This window comes from Mus pahari, chromosome 3, assembly GCF_900095145.1.
Source record: "Mus pahari chromosome 3, PAHARI_EIJ_v1.1, whole genome shotgun sequence".
Lineage (NCBI taxonomy): Eukaryota > Metazoa > Chordata > Mammalia > Rodentia > Muridae > Mus > Mus pahari.
In genome coordinates this window covers 9,042,038-9,064,062 of record NC_034592.1, presented here as the reverse complement: position 1 = coordinate 9,064,062, position 22,025 = coordinate 9,042,038, and the positions used below count along the sequence as shown (strand labels likewise).

The 22,025-nt window shown below is 39.3% G+C and overlaps 1 protein-coding gene across 1 annotated transcript in view; it reads right to left on the bottom strand.

The window, feature by feature from the left end:
* Gpr158 (G protein-coupled receptor 158) overlaps window positions 1–22,025 on the bottom strand; it is a 409,577-nt gene that overhangs the window by 142,490 nt on the left and 245,062 nt on the right. The window contains exon 5 of the mRNA XM_021194755.2: window positions 8,474–8,542. Coding sequence (XP_021050414.1) covers window positions 8,474–8,542 — 69 coding nt within the window. The remainder of the gene's footprint in view (window positions 1–8,473; window positions 8,543–22,025) is intronic.

Below are 22,025 nucleotides of genomic sequence, written 5' to 3'. Positions count from 1 at the left end.
TATCTAAAGTCCACCAAATGACTTTCAAACATGGGTTCTACTCAATTAAATCATCCCCGATAACTGCTCAATATTTAACCAGACATTGTTATTTCAAATGTTCTATTTTTCTCTACCATGTCTTCTCTGTAACAAGCTTTACAATTCTCCTACAGATTAGAGGTGATGCTCAGAAGTACCACCACTTAAATGAGTATACATCATCTTAGCAAAAATTATCCATACTTTTGTTCATAACACAGAATGACCTTTTTAAAAATTAGATATTTTCTTTATTTACATTTCAAATGTTATCCCCTTCCCTAGTTTCCCCTCTGAAAATCCCCTATCCTCCCCCCTCCCCCTGCTCCCCAAACCACCCACTCCTGATTCCTGGCCCTGGCATTCCACTATTTTGGGACATAGAACCTTCACAGGACCAATGGCCTATTCTCCCATTGATGACCAACTAAGCCATTCTCTGCTACATATTCAGCTAGAACCACAAGTCCTNCCATGTGTTTTCTTTGATTGGTGGTTTAGTCACAAGGAGCTCTGGGGGTACTGGTTAGTTCACATTGTCATTCCACATGTGGTTGCAAATCCGATCAGCTCCTTGGGAACTTTCTCTAGCTCCTTCATTGGTGACCCTGTGTTCTGTCCAATGGGTGACTGTGAGCATTCACTTCTGTATTAGGCAATGGTAGATCTTCTCAGGAGACAGCTATATCAGGCTCCTGTCAGCAAGCTCTTGTTGGCATCTGTAATCATGTCTGGATTTGGTGATTGTTTATAGGTTGGATCCTGAGGTTAGGCAGTTTATAGATGGTCATTCTTTCAGTCTCTGCTCTGAACTTTGTTTCTGTAACTCCTTCCATGGGTATTTTGTTCCAGATTCTAAGAAGGAATGAAGTATCCACACTTTGGTCTTTCTTCTTGTTGATTTTCATGTGTTTTGCAAACTGTACCTTGGGTATTCTAAGCTTCTGGGCTAATATCCACTTATCAGTGAGTGCATATCATGTGTGTTCTTTTGTGATTGGGTTACCTCACTTAGGATGATATCATCCAGATCCATTTATTTGTCTAAGAATTTCATGAATTCATTGTTTTTAATTGCTGAGTAGTACTCCATTATATAAATGTACCACATTTTCTGTATCCATTCCTCTGGTGAGGAACATCTGGGTTCTTTCCAGCTTCTGGCTACTATAAATAAGGCTGCTAGGAACATACTAGAGCATGCGTCCTTATTACAAGTTGGAGCATCTTCTGGGTATATACCCAGGAGCGGTATTACTGGATCTTCCAGTACGACTCTGTCCAGTTTTTTGAAGAACTACCAAACTGATTTCCAGAGTGGTTGTACCAGCTTGTAATACCAATCTTCTTGCTTCACATTGTAGCCAGTATCTGCTGTCACACGAATTCTTTATCTTAGTCATTCTGACTGGTGTGAGATGGAATCTCAGGGATGTTTTGTTTTGCATTTCCCTGATGATTAAGGATGTTGAACATTTTTTTTAGGTGCTTCTCTGCCATTTGGTATTCCTCAGTTGAGAATTCTTTGTTTAGCTCTTTACCTCATTTTTTAATAGGGTTATTTGGTTTTCTGGAGTCCAACTTCTTGAATTCTTTATATATATTGAATATTAGCCCCCTATTGGATTTAGGATTGGTAAAGATCTTTTCCCAATCAGCTGGTTGCTGTTTTGTCTTATTGATGGTGTTCTTTGCCTTACAGAAGCTTTGCAATTTTATGAGGTCCCATTTGTCAATTCTTGATCTTACAGCACAAGCCATTGCTGTTTTGTTCAGGAATTTTTCCCTGTGCCAGTATCCTCGAGGATCTTCCCCACTTTCTTCTCCATAAGTTTTAGTGTTGATGATTTTATGTGAAGTTCCTTGATCCACTTACACTTGAACTTTCTATAAGAAGATAAGAATGGATCAATTTGCATTCTTCTACATGATAACTGCCAGTTGAGCCACCACCATTTGTTGAAGATGCTGTCTTCTCTCCACTGGATTGTTTTAGCTCCTTTATCAAAGATCAAGTGACCATAGGTGTGTGGATTCATTTCTGGGTCTTCAATTCTGTTCCATTGACTTACCTGTCTGTCGCTGTAGCAGTGCCATGCAGTTTTTATCACAATTGCTCTGTAGTACAGGTTGAGGTCAGGAATGGTGATTCTACCAGTTTTTTTATTGTTGAGGATAGTTTTTGCTATCCTAGGTTTTTTGTTATTCCAGATGAATTTGCAAATTGCCCTTTCTAACTCTGTGAAGAATTGAGTTGGAATTTTGATGAAGATTGCATTGAATCTGTAGATTGCTTCCTGCAAGATAACCATTTTTACTATATTAATCCTGCCAATCCATGAGCATGGGAGATCTTTCCATCTTCTGAGATCTTCTTCAATTTCTTTCTTCAGAGACTTGAAGTTCTTATCATACAGATCTTNCACTNCCTTAGTTANAGTCACACCAAGGTATTTTATATTTTTTTGTTACTATTGTAAAGGGTGTTGTTTCCCTGATTTCTTTCTCATCCTGTTTATCCTTTGTGTAGAGAAAGGCTATTGATTTGTTTGAGTTAATTTTATATCCAGCTACTTCACTGAACTTATCATGTTTAGTTCTCTGGTGGAATTTTTAGGGTCACTTATATATACTATCCTATCATCTGCAAATAGTGATATTTTGATTTCTTCCTTTCCAATTTGTATCCGTTTGATCTCCACTTGTTGTCTAATTGCTCTGGCTAGGACTTCAAGTACTATATTGAATATGAAGGGAGAAAGTGGGTAGCCTTGTCTAATCCTTGACATTAGTGGGATTGCTTCTAGTTTCTCACCATTTAGTTTCATGTTGGCTACTAAGTTTGCTGTATATTTCTTTTAGTAAGTTTAGGTATGGGCCTTGAATTCCTTATCTTTCCAAGACTTTTATCATGAATGGGTGTTGGATTTTGTTGAATGCTTTCTCAGCATCTAATGAGATGATAATGAGTTTTTTTCCTTTGAGTTTGTTTATATAGTGGATTATGTTGATGGATTTCCATATAATCAACCATCCTTACATCCCTGGGATGAAGCCTATTTGATCATGATGGATGATCATTTTCATATGTTCTCGGATTCAGTTTGAGAGAATTTTATCGAGTAATTTTTGCATTGATATTCATGAGGGAAATTGGTTTGAAATTCTCTTTCTTTTTGGGTCTTTGTGTGGTTCAGGTACCAGAGTCATTGTGTCTTCATATAATGAATTGGGTAGAATACCTTCTGTTTCTATTTTGTGGAATAGTTTGAGGAGAGTTGGAATTAGGTCCTCTTTGAAGGTGTGATAGAACTCTGCACTAAACCCATCTGGTCCTGGGCTTTTTTTTTTTTTTTTTGGTTGGGAGACTATTAATGACTGCTTCTATTTCTTCAGGGGATATAGGACTGTTTAGATCATTAATCTGATCCTGATTTAACTTTGGTACCTTGTTTCTGTCTAGAAAATTGTCCATTTCATCCTGCTTTTTCAGTTGTGTTGAGTATAGGTTTTGTAGTAGGGTCTGATGATGTTTTGAATTTCCTCAGGTTCAGTTGCTATGTCTCCCTTTTCATTTCTGATTTTATTAATTAGGATACTGTCCCTGTGCCCTCTAGTTAGTCTGCCTAAGGGTTTATCTATTTTGTTGATTTTCTCAAAGAATCAGCTCCTGTTTTGGTTAATTCTGTTAATAGTTCTTTTTGTTTCCATGAGGTTGATTTCAGCCCTGGGTTTGATTATTTCCTTCTGTCTACTCTTCTTGGGGGAATTTGCTTCCTTTTGTTCTAGAGCTTTTAGGGGTGCTGTCAAGCTGCTAGTCTGTGCTCTCTCTAGTTTCTTTTTGGAGGCACTCAGAGCTATGAGTTTTCCTTTTAGGACTGCTTCTTTTGTGCCCCATAAGTTTGGATATATTGTGGCTTCATTATCATTAAACTCTAAAAAAGTCTTTAATTTCTTTATTTCTTCCTTGACAAAGTTATAATTGAGTAGAGTGTTGTTCAGCTTCCATGTGTATGTGGGATTTCTATTATTTATGTTGTTACTGAAGATCAGCCTTAGTCCATGGTGATCTGATAGGATATATGGGATTATTTCAATATTTTTGTATCTGTTGGGGCCTGTTTTGTAACAGATTATGTGTTCAGTTTTGGAGAAGGTACGATGAGGCACTGAGAAGAAGGTATATCCTTTTCTTTTAGGATGAAATGTTCTATAGATATCTGTTTAGTCCATTTGTTTCATAACTTCTGTTAATTTCACTCCATCTCTTTATAGTTTCTGTTTCCAGGATAAGTCCATTGATGAGAGTGGTGTGTTGAAGTCTCCCACTATTATTGTGTGTGGTACAATGTGTGCTTTGAGCTTTTTTTTTTCATTTTTTATTAGATATTTTCTTAATTTACATTTCTTTTTTGTTTTATCTTTTTCCAATTTTTTATTAGGTATTTTCTTCTGTGGATGCCCTTGCATTTGGAGCATAGATATTTAGAACTGAGAGTTCATCTTGGTAAATTTTACCTTTGATGAGTATGCAGTGTCCCTCCTTATCTTTTTGATAACTTTAGGTTGAAAATCTATTTTATTTGATACTAGAATGGCTACTCCTGCTTGTTTCCTTGGACCATTTTCTTAGAAAATTGTTTTCTAGACTTTTACTCTAAGATAGTGTCTGTCTATGACACAGAAGTGGGTTTCCTGTATGCAACAAAATGTTGGGTCCTGTTTACATACCCAGTCTGTTAGTCTATGTCTTATATTCCTTTGAAGGACCAGATTTGTGAAAAGATACTGTATAAATTTGTATAAAACACCTTATTTTCTCCATCTATGGTAATTGAGTGTTTTTCTGGGTGTAGTAGCCTGGGCTGGTATTTGTGTTCTCTTATAGTCTGGATGACATCTGCCCAGGATCTTCTGGTTTTCACAGTCTCTAGGGAGAAGTCAGGTATAATTCTGATAGGTCTGCCTTTATATGTTACTTGACCATTTTCCCTTATTGCTTTTAATATTCTTTCTTTGTTTTGTGCATTTGGTGTTTTGATTACTATGTGACAAGAGGAATTTCTTTTCTGATCCAAACTATTTGGAGTTCTGTAGGCTTCTTGTATGTTCATGGGTACCTCTTTCTTTAGGTTAGGGAAGTTTTCTTCTATAATTTTATTGAAGATATTTACTGGTCCTTTAACTTAGAAATTTTCCTTACAGTCTATACCTATTATCCTTAGGTTTGGTCTTCTCATTGTGTCCTGGATTTCTTGGATGTTTTGGGTATCTTTTTGCATTTCTCATTTTCTTTGAGTGTTGTGTCAGTGTTTTCTGTGGTATCTTCTGCACTTGAGATTCTCTCTTCTATCTGTTGTATCCTTTTTTGATGCTTGCATGTATGGATCATGACTTCTTCCCTAAGTTTTCTATCTCCAGAGTTGTCTTCCTTTATGATTTCTTTATTGTTTCTACATTCATTTTTAGATCCTGGATGGTTTCATTCAATTCTTTTACCTGTTTGGATGTGTTTTTCTGTAATTCTTTACAGGATTTTGGTTTTTTACTCTTTAAGTGCTTCTACCTATTTACCTTTGTTCTCCTGTATTTCTTTAAGGGAGTTATTTATGTCTTACTTATAGTTCTCCATCATCATAATGAGAAGTGACTTTAGATACATATCTTGTTTTTCTGGTGTGATGGTGTAACCAGGACTTGCTATGGTGGGAGAGTTGGATTCTGGTGATGCCAAGTAAACTTGGTTTCTGTTGCTTCTATTTTTACCCTAGCCTCCTACCATCTGATTATCTCATGTACTCCCTGACCTCGATATATCTGATTGGAGCTTGTCCTTCCTGTAATCCCAGTTGAGTCAGAACTTCTCAGAGTCCAGCTTTCTTTGTGGTCCTGTGATACTGGAATCCTGTGGTGCTGAGATTCTGGGTGTGTCAGAGTTCTTGGCAGTCAAGCTTCCTCTGAGACCCTGAGATCCTGGTGTGACTAAGCTCCTGGGATCCTGGGATTCTAGAATCTTAAGATCCTGGGTGTGTTAGAGCACCCAAAAGTGTGCTTCTTCTGGGGACCCTGGGACTGTCCACTGAGTTCGTGCCCAAGGTGACCTAGTGCTGGGGCTAACTGGAAGGAACCTGAACCACTAGTCAGGTAGGGTTCCTGTGTCTCTTCTCCTGCTGACCCCAGGCACTCCTGGTTCTTTTAGAACAGATGTTGTGGTCCACTAACTAGTGATCCTAAGATCTTGGGCTAGCTTGGGCACCTGGGGGGTGGAGAATCCTCTGGGGACCTTGGGATTGTCCACCAAGATTGCGTCCAAGGTGGCCTGATGTTGGCTCAGACCAGAAGGAACCCAGAATGACCTTTCAAATGCTTTTTTTTTTGCCTAATTATAGACACTAAAAGCAAACAATAAATGAGCCATTATTCTTAGATTCCTCCTGCTAAATAGACTCTTTGCAAGCAATTGCAACAGGAAAGGGACCAGAGAAGGTGGGAAGGATTACATTTATTTAAGAAAAAAAAGAAGATCATAAAGCTGGGGATCAGAAAGTAAAGAGGAAATATTGCATGGTGAGATAGTAGAAACAAGGAAAATCTTATCATAGGCCAGGACAAGAGTTTTAACATTTCTTCTAAGAATATTGATAAGGTATCATTAGAACTGCATAGAACTGATGGTTTTAAAGATCTGTTAATGACTGGGTAGATAATAGGTTTAAGTACAGCAGAGGGTCACAAAAAACAAACAAACAATAAAAGAAGATAGTGCAAGATATTTTCATATTATTAAGATAATTTTTCAGATTATTCAGGTTATTTTAAATCTTTCATTTAATTATTAGGTCATTCTGTGATTCTGTTCAAATACCTGCCTGGTAGTTCTATGGGGAGATTAAATATTAGGCACATTCTGATCACTGTGGAGATTATATCTTGATACATTTAGGTCTTTAAAGAGAATAGAAAATGAAATTCTAGACCTAAATAGATCAAGAATACTTGATCTAAGATGACTGACAGGAGAGGAATAAAAAAGTAATGGAGAAATGTAATAGCCCATATTATATTTGGCTTTCAAATTTATTAAAAAGGATTATGCTTTTATTGTGGTACATTTTACAAGTTTTGAGAAGGGTAAGGTGGTTACCCTAATTTTAGTGTTAAAATGAGTAATTCTAAAAGTAGAGTTTGAGGGGCAGAAGCTAAGAGAAGCTTCTGATTGTCATAACAAGCCAGGAGTGATCAGGGTGGTAGGAACTGACTGTAGAGAGTATTTGCATTGCTGTTTATTTTCAAAGGTAAGCTGGCTGGCTAACACGAGAGAAGAGGTGTCGAGACCCACTTGCAGGGTTTTGATCCCAGTAACTAAAAAAAAATCAAGTAGCCTTGGATAGAAAGCAAAGAGACTGGGTTTTAGGAAACATTAGAACCTCAGCTGGAAAATTTTCTTGTGATTCCAGTGAAGGAGAAAGTAATATGAATTTGGAGTTCAGGGGAACAGTCAGTCTAGAGATACAGATGCTGTGGCCATTAGCATGTAAGCAACAGTATTTCAAACTGTGTTTCTAGATTAGATAGTGACAGTGTCTTTAAGAAACACTCTGTGGATGGAGTCCCAAGACACTTGGCTATTACTGTGAGAGAGACAAAGCATAAAGAAACCTGAGAGAGAACTGCAATAGGAACAAGAAGGAAAGAGTATGATGTGGGGCGAACCCTGCCTTTTTCTCCGATGCCAGCTCAGCTTTTAGATCTTGAAAGCGCTATTTGACATCATCTTCCCTAGATTTGGTTATGAGTCTTTCCTAAGTGCTCCTGCGGCAAAACACTCTGAGTCTCTGTCATGCCGTGTCACAGAGATCTGTTCTGACTCATTTCTTCCTATAAACCATGAGCTTCTTTAAGTAAGAAATCAAAAGTATTCCTAGAAATTAGCCCCATGCTTATCCCATAATAAACCCAGAACACCAATGATTGAATTGAATTAGTAATTGGGTCTTACCATCACAGGCACAGTACTACTGTGATAAAAATGAGCCTGCTATGATTATTAGGACCAGTACCACATATACATTTATTTCATTGAGTTTATTTCTCTTTATAATTATTCATAGGAAAATTTCTAGCATTAGTTTGTTGCTACATTTGCAGTTCTGATTCATATAATGGAGCAGGAAGAATGAAAGTAATATTATTTTTTATATGTTAAACATGTGTACTAAATAGGACCTTCATATGCTACCTTATGTAAATATTTGACCTTCCTCACAAAATTAGGAAGAAAAGTACAATTAATTTAGAAAAAAAAGCCCCACAAGATTCATAAGTATCTAAGCTCATGGAAATTGTTATGAGTCAGATTTAAATATCTATGAACTTTTTGTTAATGTGCTATATATAAAATATGGATAATCAAGACAGGTAACTAATTTTAAAACAGCAGGACATCACTTACCGGGAAGTATAGGAGCAGAGAACCAAACAATATTGTTTCCAACAGGATGAGCCCAGATGCCCTGATGCTCTAAAAGACAAATCAAGAATGTCAGTGTTAACTTAATTTCCAGGCAGAGAGGATTTATGCTACTGTCAAAATGCCTCATTCCTAAGAACAGCATTCTTCTGGGCAAAATTAAGTAAATAAACGAAATCTAGCTAGTGTTCAGGTGGTGAACAGCTGGCAGATGAGGGACATCTGACTATAACAGGTGACAGGCCTGACAATGGCATCTTCACGGAATTTCATTCTCTGCAACTTGAGTTACTCAGTCATCTGAAAAGCCAAGAACACTACCTTAAAGATTCCTACAATTTCAGAAATTGTAGCCAACACAAATCTTTTCTCTATTTCTAAGACATAAGCCACCAGTGTCCTAGGCCATTTTATGGACACCTGCTGGATCACTGTAGATGGTTAAACAAAGTCTCAATGTGAGCTATATAAAGACCTGTAATCTCAATGATGTAATATAATCCCTATAGCACAGCTTAATTATGTAAAAAATATGAATCATATTCATATGAAATGATCCTCACCTTAAGTATTATTTATCCTAAAGTCAAAATCCAAAAGATTAAGTTGTTTTCAAGTAGACTTACTAATATTTAGTTTCTAAACATGAAGGTATTTATCAACTTTACAACATCTTTTAAAAATATTTTTATTGATTTCCTGTGAGTGTCACATCATATACCCCAGTCCCAGCCAGTTCCCCTCCCCCTCATCTCCACCCTTCATCCTTGCAAACTCTCCCCCCAAATAAAAAACACGCAGACAAACAAACAACAACAAAACATAGACATCTCATCTTGGAAGCTGTGGTATGTCACAGTGTGTCCCACAGTATATCTGTCTGTCTACACATCTTCGCTTGCAAATGTTCATTGCAATGAGGCATTGGTCTGGTTCAAGATCTCTGGCTTCTGTGACACCATTAATCCTCATTGGGATTGCTTAAAGTTATCCTGTTGTAGCTCTGAATCATGGAAATCCTGCAGCTTTGGAACAGCAGGATTGGCCCAACCTTTCACAGATTATATAGATATTGGGGCAGGCCAATTCAGAGCCTTGGATCTGGGTCTGGGTGATGGCAGAGACGGTCAGTCCACAGGCTTTCCCTTATCTGCACCACTAGGACAGCTCTCCAGCCCTGTTCTGATAAGGCCACACAATCAACAGGAGGCCACAACAGCAGGAGTCAGGGTGAGTTCTCCTGTTCTCATGACCTTGAGGCTAGCTCATAGCCTCACCTGCATGAGCCAGCTCCACTGTGCTTCCCAGTCAAGGTACTGGGCCCACTCTCCCAAGTGCTGCAGCTGGTGAGGATCTGGACTAGCTCTCCTGATCTCACACCCCCATGACTGGCTCATCCATGCCTTCACCATCAGGGACACTGTATTGCCCAGGTGAGGTGCAGGGCCCATTCCTCTGAGGGCTACAGCCAATGATGCAACAGGTCTAGCACTCCTGCTCTCATACCCTCAAAGCCATCTTTCCTGATTACTGCAGGTGTCAAAGGGGATGGGGCAAGGTATCACCCCCTGTACCCAAGCTACCTCATGGCAGCCAAGTGGCAGGCCCAGCTTTCGCTCACTCTCATCCTCAGACCTGGCTCATCTTCACCCCTGTCATCTAGACTGGCTCCAATGTGATACCCAGGGCCTGCTCTGCTAACAGCTGCAGCTGGTGAGGGGAAGGCAGGACTAGCTCTCTTTGGCTCATAATCCTATGGGCAGCCTTGCCAACAGCCAGAGGTGGCAAGGAGCAAGGGTTGGGACATCACCTCTATGCCCATGCTACCCCATGGCAGACAAATGGCAGGGTCTGCTCTCCCACACTTATGCCCTGGCACAGCTTGACCTCCACCACTGCCATTAGAGACAGCTCTACTGTGTTTTCTGGGCAAGGCGTAGGGTTTGCTCTCCCTTATTTTCATCCTCAGGGCTGGCTCACTCCTACCACCAGTGTCAGCTCTGATGTGCGATCCAAGCAAAGCTCAGGGTCCACTCTTCCAAGTGCTGCAGTTAGTGCATGGCAGAACTAGCTCGCCTGAATTGTGCCAGTGGTTAAAAAAAAAGGGGGGGGGATTAACTCTCCAGAGTGCAATATTCAGTGAGGAGCAGGACGAATTATGGGTAGCCCTTGGAGATCCAGGTAGTCCCCAGTGGCTGCCCCAACCAGGGAAATCCCTATGTTCTCTAAGGGTAATATGAGCCATTAATATTGACACTGACCCGTGCTGCTGCATAGCCATGAACTCAGCAGCATCTCAGGCTGGGACTTCACCATGGCCCCAAATGGCAGGACTGGCCATTCACAACAGGTTACTCCTTTCCAAACTTGAGTCTCCAGTTCCATCTCTCTTTATAATGCTCAAGATGCTCCACTTCTGTTTCTCTCCCAACTGACCACCATATATCCTCCCACACTATGGCGGCTCCAGCTGCAGGCTGGCCACGCAGCTGGCAGGCTCCTGGGTGATATCATCCATCTGTGCTGCATGGCAAGCAGTGTGTCAGAAAGCAGGCATTGTGCACTGGAGGGCAGGTCTGTAGGTAGCAGGGTGGTCCACAGGTCTCTGTCTGTCTTTCTCCTACCCTGTACTGCCTGGACTTGGTTTTATGTGATTTGTATGAGTCTTAGGCATAAAACAGATTTGGCTGCCAAGCCAGGCATCAAGCTAGGATGAACAAAAAACTGCCATCTGCTCTGCCCCTAAGAACAACCCCACCAACAAGGTGCCTTTTTGCCCATTGGCAGGGGGCATGACTTTTTAATATAAAATCTGCAAAGTAACAAATTCCTAAAACAAAATAGAATTGAGGCAAGAAATAAAATACTAAATCCATCTTAGCTTATAACAATAAATTTGGCTTCAATGAGCTAAAGTTCCAAGACTGTCTCTCTGGAATCCCTATGTTTTTATGAAATTTCATTTAAAACATGCATACACATTACCAACATACAGACGTCTTACTTATCAGGGAAGTTAAGTGAAACAAGAAAATTCTGCAACAACCAAAATATGCTAGGAATCCAAACTATGACAGAACATTGTACTCTTTTGAAAATGATCTGATAATTGGAGAGTCAGGAAAAGAAAATTCTAATTCCCCTCCTGAAATCTTGCAATGTGCATTAACCACACAGAAAATTCTAATTCCCGTCCTGAAATCTTGCAATGTGCATTAACCACACAGAAAATTCTAATTCCCTTCCTGAAATCTTGCAACGTGTATTAACCACGCAGAACTGTTTTATGTGATCCTTCAAAGGAACTCATAACTAAGGGTTTCAAAATGGTGTACAGTAGCGGTCACTTGAGTGGCTTTTCCCATTTTCTTTTCTGTGGTGTTGAGGATGGAGCCCAAATCTTACACTTGCTTGGCAATCTTTGCACCTCCACTACATCATCCGCCTCTCTGTGGATTTTAGACATGGATTATTGTTTTACCTAGTAGATGATTTGATGAAAAGAAAATTTCTATCAGCAATATTTGAGGGTGGGCTGGCAAAATTTCTAAAATGGAAAATTACATTTGCAAAGCATACCTACTTATGGATGTTTTATAGCTTATCTTCTATTTTTTTAATATGACCCTAAGACTCAGACTCCAAACCATTATGCAAAACTTATGAAATAATCTATGCAATGTTGACAAAGGAACAGAGAAAGGAGCTGGAGAGAACAACATAAAATAAATAAATAAACACAAAATAAATAACAGGCTTTACAGTTAAGTTTTCCTTACTGTGAATTCTGAAATAGCTATTGCAGTAGGCAACAGTGAATTTCAATGGCCTTCCCCATAAAAATGAGTATTTTTAACACCTTATTAAACTCAGTAAGTTATTAAACACAGAGTAGGTAAAATGGCTACCATTGGACTTGGTGCACATAACAGTATATCGAGTTTTTAAGGCATAAAGCAGCCCCTGGCTGATGAATTTGAAAACTCTGGGTATATTTTTAGAGCAAAAAAATTCTTTTATGTTCAAATAGAAAAGGTTATGGAAAAGATGGAAGAGCACATACTGTTCTTGCAGGGGACCTGAGCTTGATTCCCAGCAACCATGTCAAGCAGCTCACAACCATGTGAAATTATACCTCCAAGAGACTTGTCACCCTTTTCTGGCCTCCAGGGGCATCTGCACTCATGTGCACAGACATATATATCATTTTAAAACAATATGTAAACTATAATAAAAAAGTTAAGTTCAAAATTATACCAGAAGTTCCAAGAGCCCAGCAGTATGGGAACCAAAAGTTCTTTGCTTGATGTGTGATGATGTCATGGTGCCATGGTTTCTTCCCTTCTCAGTGCCTTCTATTTCTAGAGCAGTGCACTGTATGTCTGCCTTTCGGCCATTACAACAATACAAAAGTAGCAGTCATGTGTGTTTGTGTATATTCTCACAACTATCTTCTTCCTTTATACTTTACATCAGCGATGTATGTACCTCTTTGCTTAGCCTTCATCCTGGCTAATCAGGAAAGCCTAGAATTCCAGCTTGCAAATTGGAACTCTGAGAAGTGGCTCCATCTTAAAATGGGAGCCGTAGTCTAAATATGCATGCTTTCTGTTCAAAATATCTGCCTTGTCTAGCCTTAGTGGGAGAGGATGCTCCTAGCCCTGAAGAGATTTGATATGCCAGGGTGGAGGGATACAGAGGAGACGTGGAGGGGCGAGGGGAAACAGACTGTGGAGGGGGAACAGGTGCAAGGGCGGTGATCATGATGTTAAATGAATAAGTAAGTTAATGGGAAAAATATCCTATCTGGCTTCCAACTCAAACAGAATAAGCCAAACACAGTGAGTGGTTCCTCAGGTCAAAGAAGCATTGCATGTGACCTAAAATATTCCACCACCTTTCCCATTGCCTTGCTGGAACTAAAACTTTTAACTGGACAAAATACTTGCTTTATACTTAGTACCAAGGATTCATAAACAATTGTTATGAGCCATCTACTGATCAAGTGTATAAGATGTGAGAGAAGAGGTGCTTGGGACTGGGAGAGGACACATGGTGACCGATGATGGAGATAATAAGCAAAGTGACAGAAGACAAGGAAAACTTTCACCTCCTGAGCAGTTTTTCTTGAGACAGAGTTGTGGGATAGAACTAATTTTAGCTAGACTTGTGAAATAGGAAATGCAGAGAAGGGAGTACTTTCTTGAAAGACAATCAGCAATATATGCTATGATGCTATTTATGTAAAACAACTAGACAGCATACATGCATACCTACATAAATAAAGGTTCAGATCCATAGGTGTGTCCAACCAGTGGCTCACAGGCTGTGCTTAGCCCAGGAATGCTCTGAATGCAGCCTGCAACACTGTACATACGATGCCACATCACCCTTGGTCCAGATGTTTCATCCTAACCTGGCAGCAAATGTCTTTTCTGAAGTAGAGATTATATTTAGACAGAAGAGAACTAACCTAGAAATCTTTCTTTTCATTGAGGAGATACAGTCAGAGACTTCTGAATCATAAACCTTTTTAGTAATTAACTGAAGAAAATCTAAAGTCTATTACCTCAGGTCTTATAAAGTTCTATGATTATGAGTTATAATTTGCAAAAGTCTAAATATAACCTTTTTATAACTAATATTAATAAATACAATTTCTAAACTTTGTAATGGAGACTACATATTAGCCTTCCTCCATTATTATCAAGGACTCCTTTCCTACTTCCCAAACCCCCAAAGATAAATTATGAAGATTAAATGACAAATTCAAACCTATAAATCAAAAGAAAAGACTAATGATATTCTACTAATTTTATCAAGTTGTGTCCAAGCCAGCCTCTAACTCCCATTACCCTAGCATGCAAAGCACAGAGGCACACATGCCCCAGTGCATGCTTGCAGCTTCCAGGGGAAAATTTGCCCTTATACAGCACCCTCCAAGGAAGCCCAAACCATTAAGTAATAAAAGAATAGGAAGCCTGAAGACTGTGTTTTTTAAAATAATTTAAAAGACTTGTTATTATTTCCCTGGCTCCATAGAACTAACTCTATTTCATTTCATATTTTAAACAGTATTAGCCTCTGGGGAAATAACACACAACTTGCTAACATAATGTAGCTATTTTTGATCCCTGCCAATGTCTTTAACCTTGCAATATTTAAACTTTCCTTATATTACAAAAGGAATCTCTGAGAACGAAAACATTTTAGATAGCTCAATCTCATGATTTATGAGTAAACTCTGAGACAGCAATGGAATTATATTTTCCAAAGGATAAACAGCATAGGACTTAGAGAAACCAATAGCCCACAAATCTCTCATTTACAAAATGACATATACAGAACAGACTCGGGCTGACCGTTTTTGCTAACTCTTCTGTTTCTATGGCCACAGATGAGACACTTCCTTCCAGTGACACTTGATGAGCATTTGACATAATGGTGTCAATAGATTTCCAATAGGATGGAAATAGGATGTGAAAGGCTGTCCTCTTCCTTGCTAGGATATTGTCTGAACGTGTTTCTCAACTAAGGACCATGGCCTGTATATACTCATTGGCAAGCCTTTAGCTACAACTCTGTGGTCTATTTGTAATCTTCCATCACCTTCATCCTGTTTTTGGAAATACTAAACAACACGTTTCACAAAATTAAGATAAATTCTCCACATGCCCAGAAAGCATGCAGGAATGATGTAAAGGCTGAACAGGAGGCCATCTTTCTTCAGATAGCTTCTTGTGCATCCTTAAGAAAGAAGACATGGAATCCCCAAAATACGTTCCCTGTGAGTTCAATGTTAAGGGTTTCATTAAGAGCCACTGGGGTGAATGGATGCTTTTTTGAATAAAAAGTAGATTATTAAAACAACAAATTCTTCTTTTTGAAAAAAATTTTCCTTCTGAGTGAGATTTAAGCATTCTCCAATGGTCCCTCTTTGTTACTTAGTTTCTTTAGGTCTGTGGATTGAAGTATGGTTACTCTATACCTTATGGCTATTGTCCACATGTGAGTACATATCATGCACATCTTTCTGAGTCTGGGTTACCTCACTCAGGACGTAGCTCCATCCATTTGCCTGAAAATTTAATAATATCTTTGTTTTTAATAGCTGAATAGTATTTCATTGTGTAGATGTACCATATTTTCTTTATACATTCTTCAGTTGAGGGACACCTAGGTTGTTTCCAGTTTTTGGCTATTATGAACAAAGCTGCTATGAACATATTTGAACAAGTGTCTGTGTGTTATGGTGGGGAATCTTTTGGGTATATGCCTAGAAGTCGTATAGCTGGGTGTTGAGGTAGAACTATCCCTAATTTTCTGAGAAACTGCCAATGTGATTTCCAAAGTGGTTGTACAAGGCTGTACTCCCACCAGCAATGGAGAAGTGTTTCCCTTGCTCCGTATCTTTGCCAGTATGTGCTGTCACTTGAGTTTGGGATCTTAACCATTCTTATAGCTGTAAGATGGATGCTTGATTCTCACTCAGAAAAGAAAAGAAAATATTGGAGGTGAATGTGAAGAGGGAACTGGTTTGGAGAGTCGATAAGGAAAGATACTCAGATAGAGAACAGGTGTGGGTCGGGTGCAAGAGATAGCTGGGAGAAAGAACAGAAATCGATAGGGGGCATGGCTAGGACAAGACAGAGACCTGGGGCAGAAGAGTCTCCCAGGAGCCTGTGGTGGTGATCCTAGCTAAGACTCCTAGCAGCTGGGGTTATGGAGACTGAAGTGGACACCTTCTGTATCCAGGTAGAACTTCCAGAAAATAGAGGGGGACACCTATTCACCAACAAAACCTGCAACACAAAATTTGTCCTGTCTATAAGTTGCTCAGGGATAGAGATGGAGAAGAGATTGATGAAATGGCCAACCAATGACTGGCTTGACTTGAGACCCATCCTGTGGAAGAGAGCCAACCCTTGACACAATTAATGACATTCTGTTCTGCTTGCAGACAGGAACCTAGCATAACAGTCTCATCCAGCAGTTTCATCCAGCTGCTGAAGGAAGCAGATGCAGAGACCCGCAGGCAAAAATATTAGGTAGAGATCCAGGAATCTTGTGGAGGAATGGAGAATAGGATTAAAGGAGGCAGAGGGATCAAGGATACCACACGAAGACCTAAAAGGCCAGCTAACCTGAGTCCTTGGGCGCTCACAGGTACTGAAACACCAACAAAAGAGCATGCAGGGGGATGGACCTAGGCTCCCTACAATTTGTAGATATGCAGCTTGGTCTTCATGTGGGTCCCCTAACAATTGGAGCCCAGGCTGTCTCTGACTCTGTTACCTACCTTTGGATCCCCTTTCCCTGGCTGGTCTGCCTTGTCAGGCCTCAGTGAGAGAAGATGCCCTTAGTCCTGCTGCACCTTGATGTGTCAGGGTGGCTTGGTACCCATGGAAGATTTCACCTTCTTTGAGGAAAAGGGGAGGGGAAGAGGGGCTTGTGGGGAAGGTAACCAGGAAGAGAGTAGAGAGGAGGGGATGCAGTTGGGATATAAAGTGAATAAATTAATTAATGAAGAAAATCTTCCAGTGAAAACAGAATTAAATATGAAGATTATTAAATCCTAAAAGTGGGATTAAGGCACTAACTACTTTTTTTACACTCCATATTTTATTCCACCCAACCCTGTCCACCCTCCAACTGTTCCACATCCCACACCTCCTGCCCACTCCCCTGTCTCCACATGGATGTCCCCACTCCCCACCCCACCGGACCTCTAAACTCCCTGGGGTCTCCAGTCTCTGAGGGTTAGGTGCATCATCTCTGAATGAACAAAGACCCGGCAGTCCTCTTCTATATGTGTGTTGGGGCCTCATATCAGCTGGTATAAGCTGCCTGTTTGGTGGCACAGTGAGAGACTTCAGGGGTCAAGATTAATTGAGACTGCTGGTCCTCCTACAGGGTCACCCTTCTCAGCTTCTTTCAGTTTTCCCTAATTCAACAACAGGGGTGAGCTACTCTGTCCATTGATGGGGTGTAAGCATCTGCATCTGACTCTTTCAGCTGCTTTTGAGTCTTTTGGAGGGCAGTCTTGATAGGTTCCTTTTTGTGAGCACTCCATAGCCTTAGTAATAGTGTCAGGCCTTGGGACCTCCCCTTGAGCTGCTTCCCAATTTGGGCCTGTCACTGGACCTTCTTTTCCTCAGTCTCCTCTCCATTTCCATCCCTGTAATTCTTTCAGACAGGAACAATTATGGGTCAGAGTTGTGACTGTGGGATGGCCCCCCTCTCCCTCATTTGACGCCCTGTCTTCCTGCTGGAGGTGGGCTCTGTAAGTTCCCTCTCCCTACTGTTGGGCATTTCATCTAAGGTCCCTCCCTTGAGTCCTGGGAGTCTCTCACCTCCCAGGTCTCTGGTGCATTCTGGAGAATCCCCCCAACCTCCTATCTCCTGAGGTTGCCTGTTTCCATTCTTTCTGCTGGCCCTCAGGGTCCCTCACCCAATACCAGATCAGGTTCCCCTCTCAAAACACCCTCAAGCTCCTCACACCCTGCCACTTTTCCTCCCAGGTCTCTCCCTCCCTCCCCACTCGTGATTTCTTTCTTTTCTCTTCCAAGTGGGACTGAGGCATCCTCACTTGGACACTTCAGCTTGTTGACCTTTTTGAGTTCTGTGGACTGTATCTTGGGTATTCTGGGGTGTTTGTTTGTTTGTTTGTTTCTAACATCCACTTATTAGTGAGTACGTACTATGCATGTCCTTTTGAGTCTGAGTTACCTCACTCAGGATAGTATTTTCTAGTTTCCATCCATTTGCCTGCAAAACTCAGGATATCCTTGTTCTTAACAGCTGAGTAGTATTCCATTGTGTAAATGAACCACATTTTCTGTATTCATTCTTCTGTTGTGGGACAACTGGGTTGTTGCCAGCTTCTGGCTATCACAATCAAGGCCACTATGAACATAGTGGAACATGTTCCCCTTTGGCATGGTGGGGTATCTTTTGGGTCTATTCCCAAGAGTGGTATAGCTGGATCTTCAGGTAGATCTATTTCCAATTTTGTGAGGAACCTCCAGATTGATTTTCAGAGTGCTTGTACAAGTTTTCAATCCTACCAGCAATGGAGGAATGTTCCTCTTTCTCCACATCCTCTCCAACATGTGTTGTCACCTGAAGTTCTGATCTTAGTCATTCTGATTGGTGTGAGGTGAAATCTCAGGGTCATATGATTTGCATTTCTCTGATCACTAAGGACTTGGAACGTCCTTCTCAGCCATTCAAGATTTCTCAGTTGTGAAATCTCGGTTTAATCCTATACTCCATTTTTTGATAGGGTTGTTTGGTTTTTTGATGATTAGCTTCTTGAATTCTTTATATACTTTGAATATTAGCTGTCTATCAGATGTGGAGTTTGTGAAGAATTTTTTTCCCAATCTGTAAGTTGCCAATTTGTCTTATTGACTATGTCCTTTGCCTTACAGAAGCATTCCAGTTTCATGAGGTCCCATTTATCAATTGTTGATCTTAGAGCATGAGTCATTGGAATTCTGTTTAGGAAATTTTCCCCTGTGCCAATGAGTTCATGGCTCTTTCCCACTTTCTCTTCTATTAGATTCAGTGTATCTGGTTTTTGTTGAGGTCCTTGATCCACTTGGACTTGAGCTTTGTGCAAGGTGATAAATGTGGGTCTATTTTAATTTTTCTACATACAGACAGCCAGTTAGACCAGCACCATTTATTGAAGATGCTTTCTTTTTTTCCGTTGTATATTTTTGGCTTCTTTGTCAAATATCAAGTGTCCATAGTGTGTGGTTTTATTTCTGGGTCTTCAATTCTATTCCATTGATCAACATGTCTGTCTCTGTACCAGTACCATGCAGTTTTTGTCACTATTGCTCTGTAGTAAAGTTTGAGGTCGGGGATGGTGATTCCCCAGCTGTTCTTTTATTGTTAAGAATTGTTTTATCTATTCTGAGGCTTTGCCTTTCCCGATGAATTTGAGAAATGCTCTTTCCATGTCTTGGAAGAATTGTGTTGGGATTTTGATGGGGATTGCATTGAATCTATAGATTGCTTTTGATAGGATGGTCATTTTTACTATGTTAATTCTGCCAATCCATGAGAATGGGAGATCTCTCCATTTTCTGAATTCTTCCTTGAATTCTTTCTTGAGAGACTTGAAGTTATTGTCACCAGGTCTTTCACTTATTTGGTTAGAGTTACCCCAAGATATTTTATATTACTTATGTCTATTGTGAATGGAGTTGTTGGACAGTGATGGTGCATGCCTTTAATCCCAGCACTTGGGAGGCAGAGGGAGGCCGACTTCTGAGTTTGAGGCCAGCCTGGTCCACAGTGAAGGGAGTTGTTTCCCTAATTTCTTTCTCAGCCTGTTTATCATTTGTGTAAAGGAAGGCCACTGATTTATTTGAGTTAATTTTATATCCAGCCACTTTGCTGAAGTTGCTTATCAGCTGGAGATTTCTCTGGTAGAATTTTGGGGGTTCCTTATGCATACTATCATATCATCTGCAAATAGTGAGACCTTTATTTATTCTTTGCCAATTTGTATCCCCTTGCTCTCTCTTTGTTGTCTTATTGTTCTAGATAGACATAAACTAGTTTTGGAAAATATTATTCATTGCTCTATTGAGATAAAGTCTGATGTCACTCAGTTGATAGCCATTTTTTTTAAAATATAAGTGTACTTTATATTAGGAAATTCAAGAGATTTCACAAATTATTGCTCATTTTCACTTGAACAGCAAGCAGCAATAGATCTAAGTAACAAAAGTGATTGCTAATTAATCTAGTCCCAGGGCCATACACACCAATCTTACTGATTTGTGTTTAATATCACGGTGTTTTGTTTTGAATTTGGTATGTTCAGAAGGACAATCTTTAAGGTACTGTTTTCAGATGCTAATGTGCACACATCATCAGCAGTTTGTTGTATAGCAGTCGTCAGCAGGAAGTAAATTTGAGATTTGGGCTAGAACTTCTCAGAACTGTTAAGTTTGTCTCACACACTGTCCTCTGCCACAGTCTGGGACAGGGATACAAGCATTATTTGCTTGACATTGGGAGGAATGCATCTTATTCTCTGTAACCCACGGAACACACTATTTTATTCTGACAAGACATTTACACATAAAACCATAAAATATGATGACTATTTCAATGAGAAAACCAAGAAATGGTTCAATGAGATGTAGTAGATTATCTTTATCTCCAAGAAGAACCAAACACTTGAGAAACTTAGGAGCAGTAATTGTAATTTTGCAGCTGATTGGTGAGCCACAAATGTGTGTGGTGATGTGTGTGGGGAGCCCAATGTACTTCACCTGCAAACACAATGAAGATGGGAATTCAACATTCACTTCTAAAGACAGTTTATATATTTCTGATGGTAGAAAGTTGGAGTCTTACTTGCTTCACACTTCAGAGCATTAAGAACCAAATAAGCATTATAGAATTTGTTTGTCCCTCTAAATGAGAACATAAAATCTTGAAGATATTTGCCAAAAGACAAAATGAAAAGTAGTATGGAATAATAATTTGGTAAATTATTAATTATCTATTTCTTGTTTACATTTTCCATGTAAATTCTAACCTCTTCTTTCATTTAATTATTTTATTTACATCTTTGTGCTTTTCGGCAAACTAAATGTCTGTGATTAAATAATTATCTGGATATTTTATGATTTTGTATCTTACATCATGAATGTGGCTTAGGAAAGATTTCAAATAATTAATTCATAAGGTTTAAGTAGATAATAAGTTCTAACCCTTACATATAAAACTCATAAAGGTCATATTAACTGATGGATGTTTTAATTGGTTTCTTTCTTCTCTGTGATGGATCATTTTCCCTATGATACACTGTTTAATGCACTAGGATCTGAGTATGAACTCAAAAGACACAAGTGAAATCATAAGTATATCTAGAAATTTGATGATAGAGAGATTTGACAATAGAGAAATATTGAATGAATGTTATGAAACAAACAAAAAAATGCATCCAAAAAGTTTACCAATGTAATAGATTTTTAAGACCTATTATGATTATATATCAATGAGTTAATTTGGTTTTCTAGAAGTTAGAAGCTATTTAAAGTCTGCCAAACTAATTACTTAGAATATGTATTTTCAGCCACAACTGCTTTCTGAATCTCCAAGTTTATATTCTCTTTCACTTTCCTAGAAGCACTTTATATTCAAGGAGCCAGAAACTAAATTTTACAACCATGCTTGTATTCAGATTCTCTTTCCTGATAAGAACAATCAGTCATTTTCCAATACTATATTCAAGCTATTTTTCAAACATACACTTACAGATTTTAAATGAAATGAACTTGTTTTATTAAAGAAATCCAATCCTACACTTATTTGATTTTAGAACTCCCCTATTTTTTTCTGGACAATTGTTTCACTAAATACACGACCAACTAAAAATGTGATAACACTGAATTGCTGCTTGCAAGCTGACTCACAGTTAGAAGAAAATTTTTGTTTTTGTATGACTCCCTTAGGTCTGTTTAGTAAGTTAGAGTGGAGGAGGAAGAGGAGGAGGAGGAGAAGG